The 18,493-nt window shown below is 39.5% G+C and overlaps 1 protein-coding gene across 3 annotated transcripts in view; it reads right to left on the reverse strand.

Annotated features, from left to right (window-relative positions):
- The window catches only part of Tnpo1 (transportin 1), a 98,504-nt gene that overhangs the window by 36,778 nt on the left and 43,233 nt on the right, over window positions 1-18,493 (reverse strand). For all 3 annotated transcript variants that reach the window (XM_045133232.1, XM_045133233.1, XR_006633406.1), the window contains exons 5-9: window positions 15,933-16,039; window positions 11,699-11,832; window positions 5,274-5,355; window positions 3,721-3,843; window positions 369-487 (exon numbers count right to left, since the gene is read on the reverse strand). In XM_045133232.1, coding sequence (XP_044989167.1) covers window positions 369-487; window positions 3,721-3,843; window positions 5,274-5,355; window positions 11,699-11,832; window positions 15,933-16,039 — 565 coding nt within the window. The remainder of the gene's footprint in view (window positions 1-368; window positions 488-3,720; window positions 3,844-5,273; window positions 5,356-11,698; window positions 11,833-15,932; window positions 16,040-18,493) is intronic.

Raw genomic sequence — 18,493 nt, forward strand, 5'->3', positions numbered from 1 at the left:
TCTCAGAGTGGCCTTGACCTCACAGCAATCCTACCTCTGCCTTCCAAATGCTGGGATTAAAGGTGTGTGCCCCCATGCCCGGCTACTTTTAAGAAATAACCCTATAGCAAGAGCAAATATATGATAGAAATAGATTCAAATTAGAGATGAGAAAAATATATGAATTTCCTAAGTAGAAAAAAAAATCCATTCTACACTCAACTTAAACTTTACTTCAAATAGGTACTGGACTGATTATAACTGAAGCTAGAACCACTGTTTTCTTGATGAAGAAGTTATTACAAAAGAAAAATGAAATCCTAAGAACAAGTTTTATAAAAATATAACATGAAAAATTGTCATTAAATTTAAGAACAAGACATACTTACTTAGGAAGATGCCTTACAAGTACATCTTTGCATATTGGCTGCTCAGCCAAAGTGAGCCAAAATTCACACGCTTCTAAAGCCACATTTTCATCTTGGTCTTGGGTCCTCTGAAGCATGTACTGTAAACAGAATTCATGTTATTCATCAGTTTAAACTAGACAATCAATTGTAGCTCCCTAAGTGATTTTAATGTGGCTAAAATTTAAAATCACTGATTTACAATACTGCCCTAAGTATTCACTGCATGTTACCTGCTTCTAAATGGTATATTTTATGAAGCTACTGAGGTTTTTGACATATAGATGCCAATAATCAAATATTAAGCCTGGTGTGGTGATTCACTCCTTTAATCCCAGCACTGGGATAACCTTGAGTTTGAGGCCAGCTTGATATTATGAAGTAAATTCCAGGTCAGCCTGGGCTAGAGTAAGACCGTACCTCAGAACAAACAAAAAATACACATATTAAAATCATACAAAGTTTTTCGTGTGCGTGTGTGTGTGTGTGGGGGGGGGGGGTGTGCATGCCTGCGGTGGCGGGAGGAGAATGTTGGGAATGCTGAGTGTCCTATCTTACTGATCCCAGAACTTCCCCTATGGTCTCTCACATCTCCTTTGGCCCCATGGAAGTGCTATTAAATGCTGAGCCTTTTTATTTTTTAACTTGGAAAGAAGTAGTCACATTATTAAGTTTTTTATTATAAGTTAATTATGTGAAAGAGGGCAGGGAGAAAGGCAGGTAAGAGTGAAAGAAAGGATATGCCAGGGCCTCTAGCCATTGTAAATAAACGCCAGACTCCTGTGCCATCTTGTGCATCTGGCTTACATGGGTATTGCAGAATTGAACCCATGTCCTTAGGCTTCACAGGCAAGTAAGTGCCTTAACCTAGTCTAAGCCATTTATCTTTCCAGACCCCCCTCCCTTTATTTTATTTTATTTTATTTTTCGAGGTAAGGTCTTGCTCTAGCTTCAGCTGACCTGGAATTCACTCTGTAGTCTCAGGGTGGCCTCCAACTCTTTGCAATCCTCCTACCTGTGCCTCCCAAGTGCTGGGATTAAAGGCGTGCGCCACCATGCCCGGCAATTTTTTTTTAAAGATCAAGTTTCAACATGTACTTCAGATTGGCCAAAACTCACCATTGTAGCACACAGCCTGGTCTCAAAATCACAATCCTACTGCTCAAGTGTTATGATGACAGGTTTAGACTATACTATCCCCAGTTCAAACATTTCTGAACATGACTGCAATTTGTAGTTTTCAACAAATTGTCTCTAAACAGAACAACAACAACAAAAACACCGAGTCACACTGTAGCCTTAGCTGACCCAGCACTCACTCTGTAGTCCCAGACTGGCCTTGAACTCCTGGCGATCATACTACCTCAGCTTCCTGAGCAGTGACTTAAACAGTTTTATCTTGTCATGTAAACATATCAAGCTAAATTCATTCATGTAATTACCAATATTCAGAGGTGGAATCAGTCAACTGATTAATCTTTATCTATATTCTCTTCTGGAAGAAAATATGTTGCATGGCAAAATACGGCAATTGTAACAAGCCTACTCTAACACATGCCAAATCATGCCCCATTCTTATGGTACTAAGTTGGGTAAAGAACTATAATGTGGGCTGGAGAGATGGCTTAGCAGTTAAGGCACTTGCCTACAAAGTCAAAGGACCCAGGTTTGATTCCCCAAGACCCATGTGAGCCAGATGCACAGGGTGGAGCAAGAGTTTGCCATTTTGTTTCCAGAGCTGGAGGCCCTGGGTGTGCTCATACTCCATTGCTCTCCCTGCCTCTTTCAAATAAGTAAATCAATAGAAAGAACTATGCTGTAAATAAAACTCCCAGCTGTGATAAAAAATTTCAAACTTTCTGATTATCTCCAAACTCTACCCATTTCCAAACTCTACCCTTTCAACCAGTCCCAGCTGACTGTTCAGAGAGAGTGAACAGGCTCATCAGAGAAAACATTTCTAGAACATCCTTTCCTAAAGTTTGAGAAGTTGTTGAACATCATGAATATGAGTACTTTTTCTAACACAGCTTAACTCTATTTTTTAAAGATCATCTCTCGGAGGCCGGGCATGGTGGCACACGCCTTTAATCCCAGCACTTGGGAGGCAGAGGTAGGAGGATCGCCGAGAGTTTGAGGCCACCCTGAGACTACATAGTGAATTCCAGGTCAGCCTGAACTAGAATGAGACCCTATCTCAAAAAACAAAAACAAAACAAAACAAAAAAAAAAGATCATCTCTTGGGCTGGAGAGGGCTTAGTGGTTAAGGCATTTGCCTGCCAAGCCAAAAGGACTCAGGTTTGATTCCCCAGGACCCATGTAAGCCAGATGCACAAGGTGGCACACATGCCTGAAGTTCATTTGCAATAGATGGAGGACCTGGTGCATCCATTCTCTCCCTTTTTCTCTGTCAAATGAAAACAGATGGTAAAGTCTGACTCTAACACCACTACATAAATAATAGTTTTGTTTTAATTTATCACATATATTCCCTTCATTTAAATATGCATTGTGATGAGTTATACTAAGAATTTCCTAGAAAATTTATTTTAATAACACAGGGATTAAAAGAGAACCTTTAAAAGGTAGGTATGGTGCCCTATGTCTTTAATCCTAGCACTTGGGAGGCAGAGGCCAGCCTGAGACTACATAGTGAGTTCCAGGTCAGCCTGGGCTACAGCAAGATCCTACCTCAAAATACAATAAATAAATAAATAATAATAAAGCTAATCTTTAAAAAAAATCTAAAATAGTTTGCTCAAACTATAATGGTCAATGCCCTTTCTACTCAGAAAATTCTTTTTTTATAAAGTGAACACATTTTTTTGTTTTATTTATTTGAGAGTGACAGAGAGAGAATGAGGCAGAGAGAGAGAGAGAGAGAGAGAGGAGAGAATGGGTGCGCCAGGGGTTACAGCCACTGCAAACGAACTCCATACGTGTGCGCCCCCTTGTGCATCTGGCTAACATGGGTCCTGGGGAACTGAGCCTTGAACTGGGGTCCTTATGCTTCACAGTCAAGTGCTTAACCACTAAGCCATCTCGCCAGCCCAGAAAATTCTTTAAGTCATAAATTAATCACATGAGTCTTATCAAAGGGAAAAACATAGACTCAACCTTCAATTCTAAACCCCAACAAGGTATGTTGGTCATTTGGTCCCATATGTTTAATAACTACAATATAAATATTGCTTAGTTATGCCAATATATAATTTTAAAGCAATCTCAATTATTTTTAACAGCCTGACAGCCCCCCAAAAGGTAAATATTAGAACAGTATTTCCGCATCACACATTTTATGCCCACTATTTTCCCTTAAACTGCTTGTATTACCTCAACGATATTATGCATGTGTGGAAGTAGACGATCCATTCGAACCTCAAGCAACATCACAAGTGCCCGACATACATTTTTCCGTACCTCTGGTTCTTCATCACCAGCCAGTGCAAAGAGATTCTGTTGCATGAGAAACATTTTCTTTTAAAAAACTGAATTAAAAAGGTTTGTACACAATAACAAATAATGGAACTAAAAGCCAAGTGTGGTAAATGTGGTTGTGCACAAGCATAATTCTAGCATCTGAGAGGTGGAGATACAGGGGAAAAAAAGGGGGAGGAAACATAGAGAGCAGCTGATCAGCACAGTGGAACATGCCTTTAATCTCGGCACTTGGGATACTAGAGTGGAGAGAGGCAGAGGTAGGAGGATCCCTTTGAGTTTGAGAGCAATCGCTTCTCGGCCTTTTGGCTAAGATCAAGTGTGGAGTTTGAGAGCAGCCTGAGAGTACATAGTAAATTCCAGGTCAGCCTGGGTTAGAACGAGACCCCACTTAAAAAATAAACAAAAAACCCCATCCCCTCATATATGCAGATATATAAGGTATATGCAGTACTATTAGCAATCTGTTCCCTAAAGTATTTCAATGAACTATTAAATTTTATTTGATAAAACTGTGCTCAAAGAATTTCAACAATCCCTGTAGTTGCTATTAATCAGGCAGCAGGTTCTAAAAAAGAAATGAATTGGTTATGGATCATGATGAAAAATTATCTTTTTATTATCTTTCTTTAATTATTGGGAAGATATAAAATGTCACATTTTTAATCTCAGCACACTGAATGCAGAGGAAGGAAGATCTCTGTGAGTTCAAGGCCAGCCTGGGGCTTACACAGTGTGTTCCAGGTCAAGTTGGGTACAGTGAAACCCTACCTTAAAAAAAAAAAAAACCTAAACAAACAAACAAAAACAAATTCCACTAAAAGACGGTTGCTATAATTTAAGAGTCAATTTTTTTTGACACCCTCAATTTGATAATGGAAGACAATGGAAAAAGTTATTCCTTGCTTAACAAAAGGGATACCTCCAGAGAAATGCTTCCTTACAAACTTAAATGGTCTAGCCTATTGGTCTATTGTATCAAGTCCATTTAGGATCATGTGAAAGGTCAACAACTATACTGTCCCTTTATTTTTAGTCTGTACCTTCAGATTTGTTAGTAAGTCAATTTTATCCAGCCTTACACTGGTTTTTTATGTTTCAAATTCTACACACAAACTAGAAGAATTTCCATAGGCAATCTGAAAAGCGTATTTGAGGGAGTAAGCTTAAAGATAATCAACATAATAGAATTACATATATATCCCGTCATCTATGTTTTATCAAGATTCAAATAGAAAAGTTCATAACAAGCCAGGTGTGGTGGAGCATTCTTTTAACCTCAGCACTTGGAAGGCAGAGGTAGGAGTATCATAGTAAGTTCCAGGCCACCCTAAGACTCTACTTTGAAAAACAAACAAGAAAAAGAGTAAGTTCACAACAGAAAAAGTACTTTTATTTCCATCAGTAACTATTTTTATATTTATAATTAGTTATAAATCAAATCTTACCTCAATAAAAGAATCAATGTGCAACATCAGAGCTTGAGTCCGACTGATGATAAACTGGTTGACACATGCAACAGCATGAGATCTGAAAATAAAGTTAAAAAATTGAATATGTTTATCAGTTATTTTCTGTCTACAATAGTTTAGCAAGAACTTAAATATTTTTACATAAAGATGTTCCAGATTATCCATCCCCTAAAAAGAGTAAGTTAAATTTGTCTACCAACAGAGCAAACTTGTGATTGGCATATTAAGTGAGAAATACCAGTTGAAGAGTAATGCCAATGATTTTAAGCAAGTGCAAGCAACGTTTTATTAGTGGCTAGGTCTAAGATGTACGTAAGGCAATGGGCACAATTTCTTTTACATAGCAATCAATGTTTAAGTATCAGGTATGCATTCCTTTTGAAACAAAAAATGGTGAATAGGCTCAGTGGTAGAGTGCTCACCTAACACTCCCAAGGTCCTAGCAGTGCGAAACACAAAAATAAAAACCCCAACACACACCACCCCACAACCACCAAAATCCAACTTCAACATGTCGGATCTGGTGGCGCACACCTTTAATCCTAGCATTCTGGAGGCAGACTACATAGTGAATTCCAGGTCAGCCTGAGCTAGAGTGAGACCCTACCTAGAAAAACAAAAAAACAAAACAGTAAATATTCTAAATGTAAAAGGTTACTTAACATCTTCATTTTAGCTTCCTAAATACATTATTTTATATATAAAAATCACTCTTAGTTTGCAAGACACATGAATTTGACTCAATGGGTCAGTTTGCCCAGGCATTTATTTCTTTACAATGGTCTTCCCTCTCCAATCCTTTAATTTCTATTTTTGTGGTGCTATAATAATTATTATTTTTTGTAAAGCGTGCACCACCATGCCCAACTAGACTCTTTTTTTTCTGATTTGTTTTTATTTAGTTATGAGAGACAGAGAGTGGGAGAATGAGCATGCCAGGGCCTCTATCCACTGCAAATGAACTCCAGACACCTATCACCGTGTACACTTCGTGGGACCTGGAGAATGGAACCTGGTTCCTTAGGTTTCACAGGCAAGTGCCTTAACCACTAAGCCATTTCTCACAATTATTTTTTCTACTCTACACAGCTCATTCCTAATTTTGAAGCCTTTCATATTTGATGTTTCACCTTTCTAAGACTTGCTGCTTTTTATTCTTCAGAACCTCTTCACCAATGTTTACCTTTAAGGAGCTCCCAAAATGAAATAATTCTATAAATCAGTTTGTCTCAGTCTCATGTTATTATATTCATCAGTATCTGAATGTGTGTCTATTGCCTATTTTGTTTACCTCCACTTCTGAAATATAAACACTCTATGACAACCTTTGCCTTCGTACTGTGCCAAAACCAGTTTCTGTCTGAGGAGCAATGGCAAAGCATGTAAGCATTTACTGACTGGATATCTAGAGTAGCATTAGAAAAAAAATACCCATGCTTAATCATGTTAAGCATGCAGAACAGGTAAGCTGTGTATGACTTATTTTCACCTGTAAGCAAGTACAAGGCTGGAGAGATGACTCAGCAGTCAAGGCACTTGCCTACAAACAGTAATGACACAGGTTCAACTTCCCAGTTTCCACATAAAGCCAGATGCACAAAATGGCATCTGGAGTTGTTTGCAGTGGCAAGAGGCTCTGGTATTTCCTATTCTCATTCTCCCTCTCCCAATTTTTCCTTGCATAACTTGTAGGAATTAAATAAGCTAATATGTGTTAAGTACTTGCCACTGAAAAACAGGATGTAAAAAGTATAATAGAAAGCTTATTTTTAAAATGTTTATTTAGAGAAAGAGACAGTAAATATGGGTGTGTCAGGGCCTACTGCCAATACAAACAAACTTCAAATGCATGTGCCACTTTGTGCATCTGGCTTTACAAACTAGGTACTGGGGAGTCAAACCTGAGCCATCACTCCAGCCCCCAAATTTATATATATGTTTTTCAAGGTAGGGTCTCCCTCTAGCCCAGGCTGACCTGGAATTCACTGTGTAGTCAGAGTGGCCTCGAACTCACAGCGATCCTCCTACTTCTGCCTTCTAAGTTAAAGGCATATGCCACTGGGCCTGGCTCCAAAATCTTTTTTTTTTTTTTTTAAAAGGAGAACTCTTTTTTTTTAAAAATATTTTTATTTATTTATTTATTTGAGAGCGACAGACAGAGAGAGAAAGACAGGTAGAGGGAGAGAGAGAGAATGGGCGCGCCAGGGCTTCCAGCCACTGCAAATGAAATCCAGACACGTGCGCCCCCTTGTGCATCTGGCTAATGTGGGACCTGGGGAACCGAGCCTCAAACCAGGGTCCTTAGGCTTCACAGGCAAGCGCTTAACCGCTAAGCCATCTCTCCAGCCCTCCAAAATCTTTTAACTTGTATTTACTAGTATACATATGGCACAAAAATGTTCCCGTTCTTCAGAGGCCCTAACACATTACTAGAACTTCCAAGTGATTTTTAGAGACTTATGAATAGTTGGAATTAATTTTTAAATAAAAGCTTGACAATTGAGCTCCTTTTACTTCCTATTCTTTTTGCTGAAAGTTTGCTTAATACACAGCAAGTGAACCTATACATATCAGCAATGAAGGGGGGAAAAAACCCTACAAAATACAACTTAAAAAGAAATCGTTTATGATAGTATTAAAGGCCAAGTGCCCATGAAACATTTAACCGAATGTTCTTAAGTGCTAAAAGTAAATGTATAAAACTTTTAGGATGTAGGAACTGTGAAAATACGGGCTTCCCAAAAACCAGTGTATATATTAGATTCAAGTCAATTTCAATATAAATTTCAACAAAATAGTTTATAAAACTTAACCTTTGAGTTTATGTGTAAAAGAAAGGTACATGTTGGCCTGGTGAGATTGCTTAGTGGTTAAAGAGCTTGCAAAGGCTAACAACTGGGGTTTGATTCCCCAGTACCCACATAAAGCCAGACGCAAAGAGGCACATGCAACTGGAATTCATTTGCTCTGGCTGGAGGTCCTAGTGTGCCCATTCTGTGTCTCTTCCCTTTACTTGCACACATACACACAACAGAAAGAAAAAGGCACATCTGCCGCCCAAAGAAAAACCTCTAAATACCATCTCCAAATTTAAAAAGAATAAAATTTAGGCCAGAGATGTAGATGACAAACTTGTTGAAGCCTATGGATAGCTGTGCATGAAAAATCAAAGGCTTGTTTGGGCTGGAGAGATGGCTTAGTGTTTAAGGCACTTGCCTGAGAAGCCTAAGAACCCAAGCTTAATTTCTCAGTACCCATATAGTACCACATGCACAAAGTGGCTGGAGTTCATTTGCAGTGACTGGAGATCCTGGTATGCCTATTCTCTCTCTCACACACTTTCTCTTAAATAAATAAATTTAGACTCAAAGGCTTCTATCAAGTTGATGTTCTAGTAGTAACAAATGCAGAATAACCCAGGTACATAGTCACATATTTTGACTTAATTTCTTTTAATATTTTTATTTTTTATGTATTTAAGAGCAACAGACAGAGAGAGGAAGGGGCGGGGGGGGGGGGGGGACACACACAGAGAGAGAGAGAATGGGTGTGCCAGCCACTGCAAATGAACTCCGGACTCATGTGCCCCCTTGTGCATCTGGCTAACATGGGTCCTGGGGAATTGAGCATTGAACTGGAGTCCTTAGGCTTCACAGGCAAGCGCTTAACCGCTAAGCCATCTCTCCAGCTCTGACTTAATTTCTTAAAAGACCTCCCTGATAACATGTGAATGGTATTTTTCCTTGAAGAGTAATCTGTTTATAATGCAGTCTCTTCCCTGTAGACCATAATGCTTTGAAATTTAAAAGCACTGCAAGTAAGCTCAGAGCCAATTCTGCATTGCAGAGAATATTTCAATTTCAATTTTTCATTTTGAAATGCTTGTATCTATTTTAGGCCAAATATTATTTAGCCTTTCTCCAACCCATATTCCCCCTCCCCCACCCCCACCGAGGTAAGGTCTCACTCTAGCTCAGGCTGACCTGGAATTCACTATGTAGTCTCCGGTGGTCTTGAAGAATTCATGGCCATACTCCTACTTCTGCCTCCCAAGTGCTGGGATTAAAGATGTGCACCACCACGTCCAGCTCCAACTCATACTTTTATTAGACAAACCTCTTCAAATTATTTATTATTAACTGCCAAATTCATATGCTATTAATCTGTAGACTTTATCATTCCATTCTGAGGCAGAATATAAATTTACCATAACGATAGTAGCACCACTATCAAAATTTTCTTCCAAGATGAAATATACTGAATCATAATTTTTAAAAAATTATTTCATTTAGGCTGGGCATGGTGGTGCATGCCTTTAATCCCAGCACTTGGGAGGCAGAGGTAGGAAGATCACCTTGAGTTCAAGGCTACCATGAAACTACATAGTGAATTCCAGGTTATCCTGGGTTAGAGTAAGACCCTACTTCGAAAAAAAACCCCAAACAAACAAACAAACAAAAACCCATTATTTTATTGATTTGCTAGCAGAGAGTGAGAGAAGACAGATAGACAGATTGGTTGTGCCAGGGCCTCTACCCAATGGAAATAAAGTCCAGATGCATGTGCCACTTTGCACATGTGGCTTTACTTGGGTACTAGGGAATTGAACCCAGGTTCTTAGGCTTTGCAGGCAAGCGACTTAACCACCGAGCCACCTCTCCATACCCTGCAGCATAGATTTTTTAAAGTGAACCTGAATTTTCCTAGTTCTGAGATGTATTATTTGATCCCTGGCTCCTTTTCTGAAGATGGAGAGCTGCTATTAACCAAGTATCAGGTTATTGTTGGCCTACATGTTCAATGTTGCAGGAATGCTTCCTTTTGCCTTGTTCCTTGAAGACCAGGCTAAGGAAAAGAGAAAGCAAGCAAAGCAACTTGCAAGGTATCTAAGAAAACATGAGGGTATGACCTGCCTTCCTGTTATACAATGCCCAACATGGATGATTTAGGAAGTCTCCTGAAAGCCCTGATACTTGCTTTGCAGATATGAACTATGTTAATAAAGATCCTGCAAAGCCAGGCGTGGTGGCACATGCCTTTAATCCCAGCACTGGGGAGGAAGAGGTAGGAGGATCACGGTGAGTTCGAGGCCACCCTGAGACTCCATAGTGAATTCTAGGTCAGCCTGGGCTAGAATGAGACCCTACCTTGAAAAACCAAAAAACAAACAAACAAAAAAGAAAAAAAGATCCTGCAAGACCTAATGGATTTAGCTTCAGCAGTCAATGAAATTAATCTCCCAACTCTTGGGGTACCATTTCTCATTGTTAGTAGATATCAGAACAACAGGAGCAGAAACAGCCAGAAAACCTGACTAGAACCTTTAAAGTAAAATATTTATTAACTTAATGAAAACATATTTGCCTTAAAATTCAATCAGTTTACTTATCACAGGATAAGAAAAATCAAGAGAATGGGACAGTACTGAAATTGAAAATGGGAATAGGAGGGAACCAGGATACCATTTAAAAGCTGGAAGACCATCAGAACATCTTGTTCTACTCTAATGGACAAGGATATGTGGTAACTACATTGGAGAAGTTTCACCACAGTCACAAATGCAGGCACTTGAACTTGGCAAGTGTGGGAGTTTGAATAGATGGCCCCCAATATATTCAGTGTTCTACTAGCTTGTAGTTTGTATCTGCAGCCACCTGATTGGAGGTGGTGTCACTGGGCAGATCTTAAGGTGTGGTGGTGGGTTTGAGATTTCAATCTAAAGAAATGCAAAGTGGGTCTAGCTGGTGTTCCTGAAGTGTGCTGTGCTGTGGCTTTTGACTTTTGGGCTGTGCTTCTCCCTCTGTGTTTGGTCTTGTAAAGGCAGGCCAGCTTCTTCTGCCATTATGGAACTTCCCCTGGATCTGTAAGCTTCAATAAATCCCTTCCCTCCATAACTGTGCCCGGTCTGGAAGTTCATTTCAGCCAACCCGAAACTGTCTGCTACAGCAGGCCAGATAACTTTTAAAAAATCTTAACTAATCTTGGTCTAATACACAAGAATTTAAGTGAATAGCCACTACTATGAATGTAATTAACCATGAAGAAGAAAATATATATTAAATGAAAATACCATTAGTAGCCGGGCGTGGTGGCGCACGCCTTTAATCCCAGCACTTGCGAGGCAGAGGTAGGAGGATCGCCGTGAGTTCAAGGCCACCCTGAGACTACAGAGTTAATTCCAGGTCAGCCTGGACCAGAGTGAGACCCTACCTCAAAAAACCAAAAAAAAAAAAAAAAAAGAAAGAAAATACCATTAGTAAGAATCAATACTTGCCAAAGCAGTAAATTTCAATTATATAAAAGTTTGCTATTATAGAATATGTCTTTAGCTAATCATAATACCAGATAATACAAAATGAGGCAGTGACTATGCTTATAATCTTATATTGATATTTAAATACCTTATTTTGGGGCTACTGTGCTTGAAGAACTGTAAAAATTTGGGAATCATGATGTTGAGAGGACGATCTAAAACATCACTATCTAAAATCTCAGCAGAATCTTCACATATCTTCTGAAGAGCGCCAAAAGCTCCCTGTAAAACACATATAAATTATTGGGATTGTTCAAAAGTATTAATGCATACAACTGAGTGCGGTAGCACATTTCTGTAACCCTAGCACATAGGAGGCTAAATCAGAAGGGTCACAATTTGAGGCTTCTGGGACTACAAACACAAGACCCTCAGGCTATATAGCAACAACCTATTTCACAATAAACACACACCATAAAGCTCGGGGTCCTGGTGCAAGCCTTTAATCCCAGCACTGAGGAAGGCAGAGGTAGTAGGATCACTTTGAGTTTGAGGCTAGAGTGGGACTACATGGGGCGTTCCAGATCAGACCCTACCTCAAAGAAACAACAAAACAAAACAACCCCCTACCAAATATAAGCAAAACAAAATCACCAAAGGCATATATAAAAGCAAAATAAGCTGGGCTTTTAATTCTAGACTCAAGAGGAGAGGTAGAGTTGCTGTGAGTCTGAAGTCAGCCTGGGCTAAAGTGACGTCCTAACCTGGGGAAGACGGGGAAGCAAACTGAGCAAAACTGACTAATTTATAGGCATTAATGCTCTCAGTTCACATAATGTTGCTATCTAAAAATCCATTAATTAAATAATTTAAAAACAAATGCCATTAAGCAAAATCTCAGCTGAAATGTATAATTAGAGTATTAGGTAACCCAGAACTGGAAAATATATTTTGTTTAGCAGGAATGTAATAAATATCATCTAACCCTAACCATTGTAATTCCACTGAAATATTCTTTTATTTTTATTTGTTTATTTATTTATTTTTGGTTTTTCAAGGTAGGGTTTCACTCTGGTCCAGGCTGACCTGGAATTAAGTATGTAGTCTCAGGGTGGCCTTGAACTCATGGCGATCCTCCTACCTCTGCCTCCCGAGTGCTGGGATTAAAGGCATGTGCCACCACGCCCAGCTCACTGAAATATTCTTGAATCAACATTTAATCACTATACATTTGTTTTTGATACACAAAATCATTAAAGCCTTTAAATTTAATAATATATGGCTAGAGAGATGGCTTAGCGGTTAAAGTGATAACCTGCAAGGTCTAAGAACCCAGATTTGCAAATAGTGGCACTGCGTTTGGAGTTTGTCTGCAGCGTCTAGAGGTACTGGTGTGCCCATTCTAACCTCCTTCTCTTTCATAAACATATAAGTTAAAAAAAGTCAATAACATATAATCCATTTATAGGCTAACTGGTAACAAAACCCTGTTAACAGGAAAGGCAACTCTGACAACTATTACCCTATAACCACTTTGACTGTAAAGGACAGAACTCTTGCACACAATATAATCTACTATTTACCTCAATCACTTCTTTACTCTTCATATTTTCATCACTTAGTGCTTATTAGTTAATTTTAAAATAATTTTTTTTTAGAAAAACCCAAAAAAGTATTCAACAGAAGGCACAGTCATTTAAGGCCAATTACTCATTTCTTTAGTACTTACCTCAAAAGGATTAAATTTGGGGCTAGAGAGATGGCTCAGTGGATAGATAAGGCCCTTGACTGCAAAGCCCAAGGACCAGCATTCGATTCCTTAGTACCTATATAAAGCCAGATGCACAAGGAAGCACATGCATCTGGAGTTTGTATACAGTGGCTAGAAGCCCTAGTATGGCCATTCTTTCTCTATCAGGCCCCCTCTCTCTTTCAAATAAATAAATAATTTAAAAAAGGATTCTATTTGGTAGTTTAAAAAGTTTAATTAAAAATAAGAAATTTCAGGGACTGGAAAGATGGCATAGTGGTTAAGTGCTTGCCTGTGAAGCCTAAGGACCTCAGTTCAAGGTTTGATTCCCCAGGACTGACGTAAGCCAGATGTGCAAGTTGGCGCACTCATCTGGAGTTCGTTTCCAGTGGCTGGCGGCCCTGGCGTGCCCATTCTCTATCTACCTGCCTCTTTCTCTGTCGCTTTCCAAATAAATAAAAATAAGCAAAATAAATAAATAAAAAGATTTCAATCTTAATCCTCTGGATAAAAATAAGAAATTTCAGTTTAGATTTAACATGTATTGCCTAGTACTGATTTTAATTATTATGTCAAAATAGCTATAGATGAGTATTAAGCTCCCCTCCATATCGGTTCTAAGATCAATGATTAAATTAAATGGGAACTTGCTTAGGAATCTTCCATACCAACATCTGGAAAGCTTCCATCTTTAGTTCAGGCAGATTAGAATACTGTTTATTTGAAGTACAATTTCTATATAGAACCTTCACAATTTCACTTTCACAATTAGAACAAGCATCTTATTTTTGGAAAGTGCTTACACACACACACACACACACACACACACACACACACGCTTTCTTTTTTTGGTTTTTCGAGGTAGGGTCTCACTCTAGCTCAGGCTGACCTGAAATTCGCTCTGTAGTCTCAGGGTAGTCTTGAACTCTCAGCGATCCTCCTACCTCTGCTGGGACTAAAGGCGTGCACTACCACACCCAGCTGTGCTTATGTTTTTATCTTATGTTTACCATCATACCAAATACCAGTTGAGGGTAAGCTTGATTTTTCTACAGTTTTGTTAGTATATTCCCAAGTAATAATATAGCATGTGAGAATAATTTTAAAACACGACTCTGCTAACTCTCCTTCCCCCTACCTATCTCTTTCTATCTCCTCTTCCCTAATATAGGTCAATTTGGTCATAAATTCTGTTGTTTATGCCTGTGCCTGCCTTGTCTCAAATTCTGCTACTTTCTGAAAGGGAGAAAAGTCACAGCTTTAGAGTCAAAACATTTAAAATAGGTTTTGGTCCAAATGAAAGCCTAAAAGTAGGAATACTTAAAATATTCATCAACAGGGGCTGGAGAGATGGCTTACTGGTTAAGATGCTTGCCTGCAAAGCCTAACCACCAGGGTTCCATCCCCAGTACCCATGTAAAGCCAGATACACAAAGTGGCACATGCGCATGGAGTTCCTTTGCAGTGACTAGAGCACACATTTCTATTTCTTTCTGGTGTCTCTCTAGTTGCAAATAAAAGTTTAAAAAAAAAATGTTAACAGGGAAAAACTTAAAAGAAAAAAATCAGGCAGGGTTGGGTCTCATGGTGGTGCATGTCTTTAATCCTAGTACTTGGGAGGCTGAAAGAGGAGGATCACTGTGAGTTCAAGGGCAGCCTGATACTACATAGTGAATTCTAGCAAGACCCTCCCTCAAAAACAAAATAAGGGCTGGAGAGATGGCTTAGCGGTTAAGCGCTTGCCTGCGAAGCCTAAGGACCCCGGTTCGAGGCTCGGTTCCCCAGGTCCCACATTAGCCAGATGCACAAGGGGGCGCACGCGTCTGGAGTTCATTTGCAGAGGCTGGAAGCCCTGGCGCGCCCATTCTCTCTCTCTCCCTCTATCTGTCTTTCTCTCTGTGTCTGTCGCTCTCAAATAAATAAATAAAAATTTTAAAAAAATAAAAAATAAAATAAAATAAAATAAAATAAATCCAGGCAGGCATGGAGGTTCATGCCTGTCTGTAGTTCCAGGAGGTGGGAACAGGAGCTCAAGGTCACTATGAGACCCAGTCTCAAACAATCCAGACTGTCTCATCTCGCAAACAGAATGCTTCCTACTAATTTCAGTGGCAAAAAAAACAAAAAACAAACAACAAAAAAACTCAAACAAACAACAACAAAAAAACCCAATGAAAACAAACAAAACAACACACCAACCAGCACACCAAGATCAGAGTTCATGTAACAAAGCTTGTATGTCATGTAATAGATAAGAACTAAAAATATACTCTGAAACACCTTAAGAGATGACTACTAACACAATGTCTACCAATAACTTCAGAAAGGACATAAGAAACACAGTTCCTCCCAAAAAAGGAGGTGGGGGGGGGAAGCTGGGTGTGGTGATGCATGCCTTTAATCCCAGCACTCCAAGGCAGAGGAGGACTGTAGTGAATTCAAGGCCACCCTGAGACTACATGGTCAACTACATGGTCAGCCTGGGCTACAGTGAGACCCTACCTTGAAAAAACCAAAAATAAATAAACAAAAATAAAATAGATGAATAAAATTTTTTAAAAAGTCAAAAAATTCCAGTACATATTTTTTCATGTCAATATACAGAATGAAAAAAAAAAATCAAAATACTTACCTCACAGGTGTTGTAATCTTCAGAGTCCAACAGGCTACAGAGTTTTGGTAAGAGATCAGGCCAATTTTGCAATTCTCCCTTGGAGGCTATGGTTGTAATTAAAATACCTTGAAAGACAACACACATTTGGATCTGACTGCACTGTGTTAGACTGCCAGGTGAGTAATATACACTTCCAAATAAAATGCTTTGGTCCAAGAATCAAATGTGTAAATGATACTATTCATCAACCCCAAACTATATAGCATATATATGGAAGAATCACAGCATAAATCAAGTTTCTCATCTTGATTCCTAATATTATACTCTACAATACCAAGATACCTCTACTAATTAACTCATATAAAAACTATCCACTCAGGAGGCAGAGGTAGGAAGATCACCATGAGTTCGAGGCCACCCAGAGACTACATAGTGAATTCCAGGTCAGCCTGGGCTACAGTGAGACACTACCTCAAAAACAAACAAACAAAAAACCAAACCAAAACAAAAAAATAATAAACCAACTTAAATTGGAGTTGCAGCTAAGGCTGGTGGCAGGGACAGCAAAGTCGATGTGGTCACTTGAGCACAACCCTACATGTTCACATACTGTGCAACCTTGCCCTGATGTAGACAGGTTGTGAACTCCTGTATAGTTACTGGTTATCAGGGATGAACAGTCAGTCAGAAAAGCAACTTTGGATCTTGGAGGTTAGGTGGCACATGCTGACTGACATGTCATCTGGTCTGAATGGATTATTTCAACTGTGTTGTACATCAGTGCCGTGACAGCAGGTTATGCAAACAAACAAAATGTAACAGTTTTTTGTTAACATTTTTCTGAGTTACAAAATAGAATATTAGCTCTATAATGCTCAGTTATTAAGGATCCTTTAGTAATATTAAGAATAAATACTCGGGCTGGAGAGATGGCTTAGCGGTTAAGCGCTTGCCTGTGAAGCCTAAGGACCCCGGTTCAAGGCTCGATTCCCCAGGTCCCACGTTAGCCAGATGCACAAGGGTGCGCACGCGTCTGGAGTTCATTTGCAGTGGCTGGAGGCCCTGGCATGCCCATTCTCTCTCTCTGTCTTTCTCTACCTCTCTCTCTGTCACTCTCAAATAAATAAATAAAAATGAACAAAAAAAATTTTTTTTTTTGTTTTGTTTTGTTTTTTGAGGTAGGGTCTCATTCTGGGCCAGGCTGACCTGGAATTAACTCTGTCATCTCAGGGTGGCCTTGAACTCATGGCAATCCTCCTACCTCTGCCTCCCGAGTGCGGGGATTAAAGGTGTACGCCACCACGCCCTGCTACAAAAAAAATTTTTTTTAAAAATAAATAAATACTCTTGAGGCCAGGCGTGGTGGCACACACCTTTAATCCCAGCACTTGGGAGGCAGAGATAGGAGGATCATCTTGAATTCCAGGCCACCCTGAGACTACATAGATAATTCCAGGTGAGCCTGAGGCTAGAGTAAGACCATACCTGGGGGGCAGGGGGAAGAAGAAGAAATGCTCTGGGCAGGCATGGTGGCACAAGCCTTTTATCTCAGCACTCCAGAGGCAGAGGTAGGAGGATCGCTGTGAGTTTGAGTGCAAACTCTGATAGCAGGCAAACTATACATAGCCTAAGCTGAAAAAATGAAAACAGGAAAATTATTCTCCTCATAGGTTTATTTCAAAAATCCAGTGAAATACAGGCAAAATGCCTGTTACTTAACACATACCCATAATTACTACTGACCACACAATATGGTGTAAACAAACTTTCTCTGAATTTTCCACATTTATTTTGAGAAGGTCACTTTCAACAGTGTAAGAATAAAAAACTATATATAAAAGAATGGAGTGCTGCTTCAATGGTGGATACCTAAAATCACTGCATTTGGGTAGAGACAGGGGAACGAAGAGCTCAAGCTCAGCTTTCAATAACACAGTGAGTGAGAGACCATCCAAGGCTGTATTTGACTGTCAATAAAAACAAAACAAGGGCTGGAGAGATGGCTTAGTGGTTAAGCGCTTGCCTGGGAAGCCTAAGGACCCCGATTCACGGCTCGATTCTCCAGGACCCACGTTAGCCAGATGCACAAGGGGCCGCACGTGTCTGGAGTTCGTTTGCAGTGGCTGGAAGCCCTGGCGCGCCCATTCTCTCTCTGTCTATCTATCTGCCTCTTTCTGTTTTTGTCACTCTCAAATAAATAAAAATGAACAAAAAAATTTTTTTAAACAAACAAAACAAAACAAAAAACAAACCCCAAAACAGAGTAACTCTTGGGCTGAAGTTAAGGAGCTTGCCTGCAAAGACTAAGGATTTAGGTTCGATTTCCCCAGTTCCCATCTAAGCTAGATGCACAAGGTGGTATACTCGTTTGGCTGAAGGCCCTGGCACACCAATTTTCTATCTGCCTCTCTCTCTCAAATAAATAAATAAATAAAAATATTTAAAATTAAACAAAACAGGGCTGGAGAGATGGCTTAGTGGTTCCGTGCTTGCCTGCAAAGCCTAAGGACTCAGGTCTGATTCCGCAGTACCCACAAAAGCCAGATGAACAAGGGGACACATGCATCTGGATTTTGTCT

Source organism: Jaculus jaculus, chromosome 14, assembly GCF_020740685.1.
Source record: "Jaculus jaculus isolate mJacJac1 chromosome 14, mJacJac1.mat.Y.cur, whole genome shotgun sequence".
Classification (NCBI taxonomy): Eukaryota; Metazoa; Chordata; class Mammalia; order Rodentia; family Dipodidae; genus Jaculus; species Jaculus jaculus.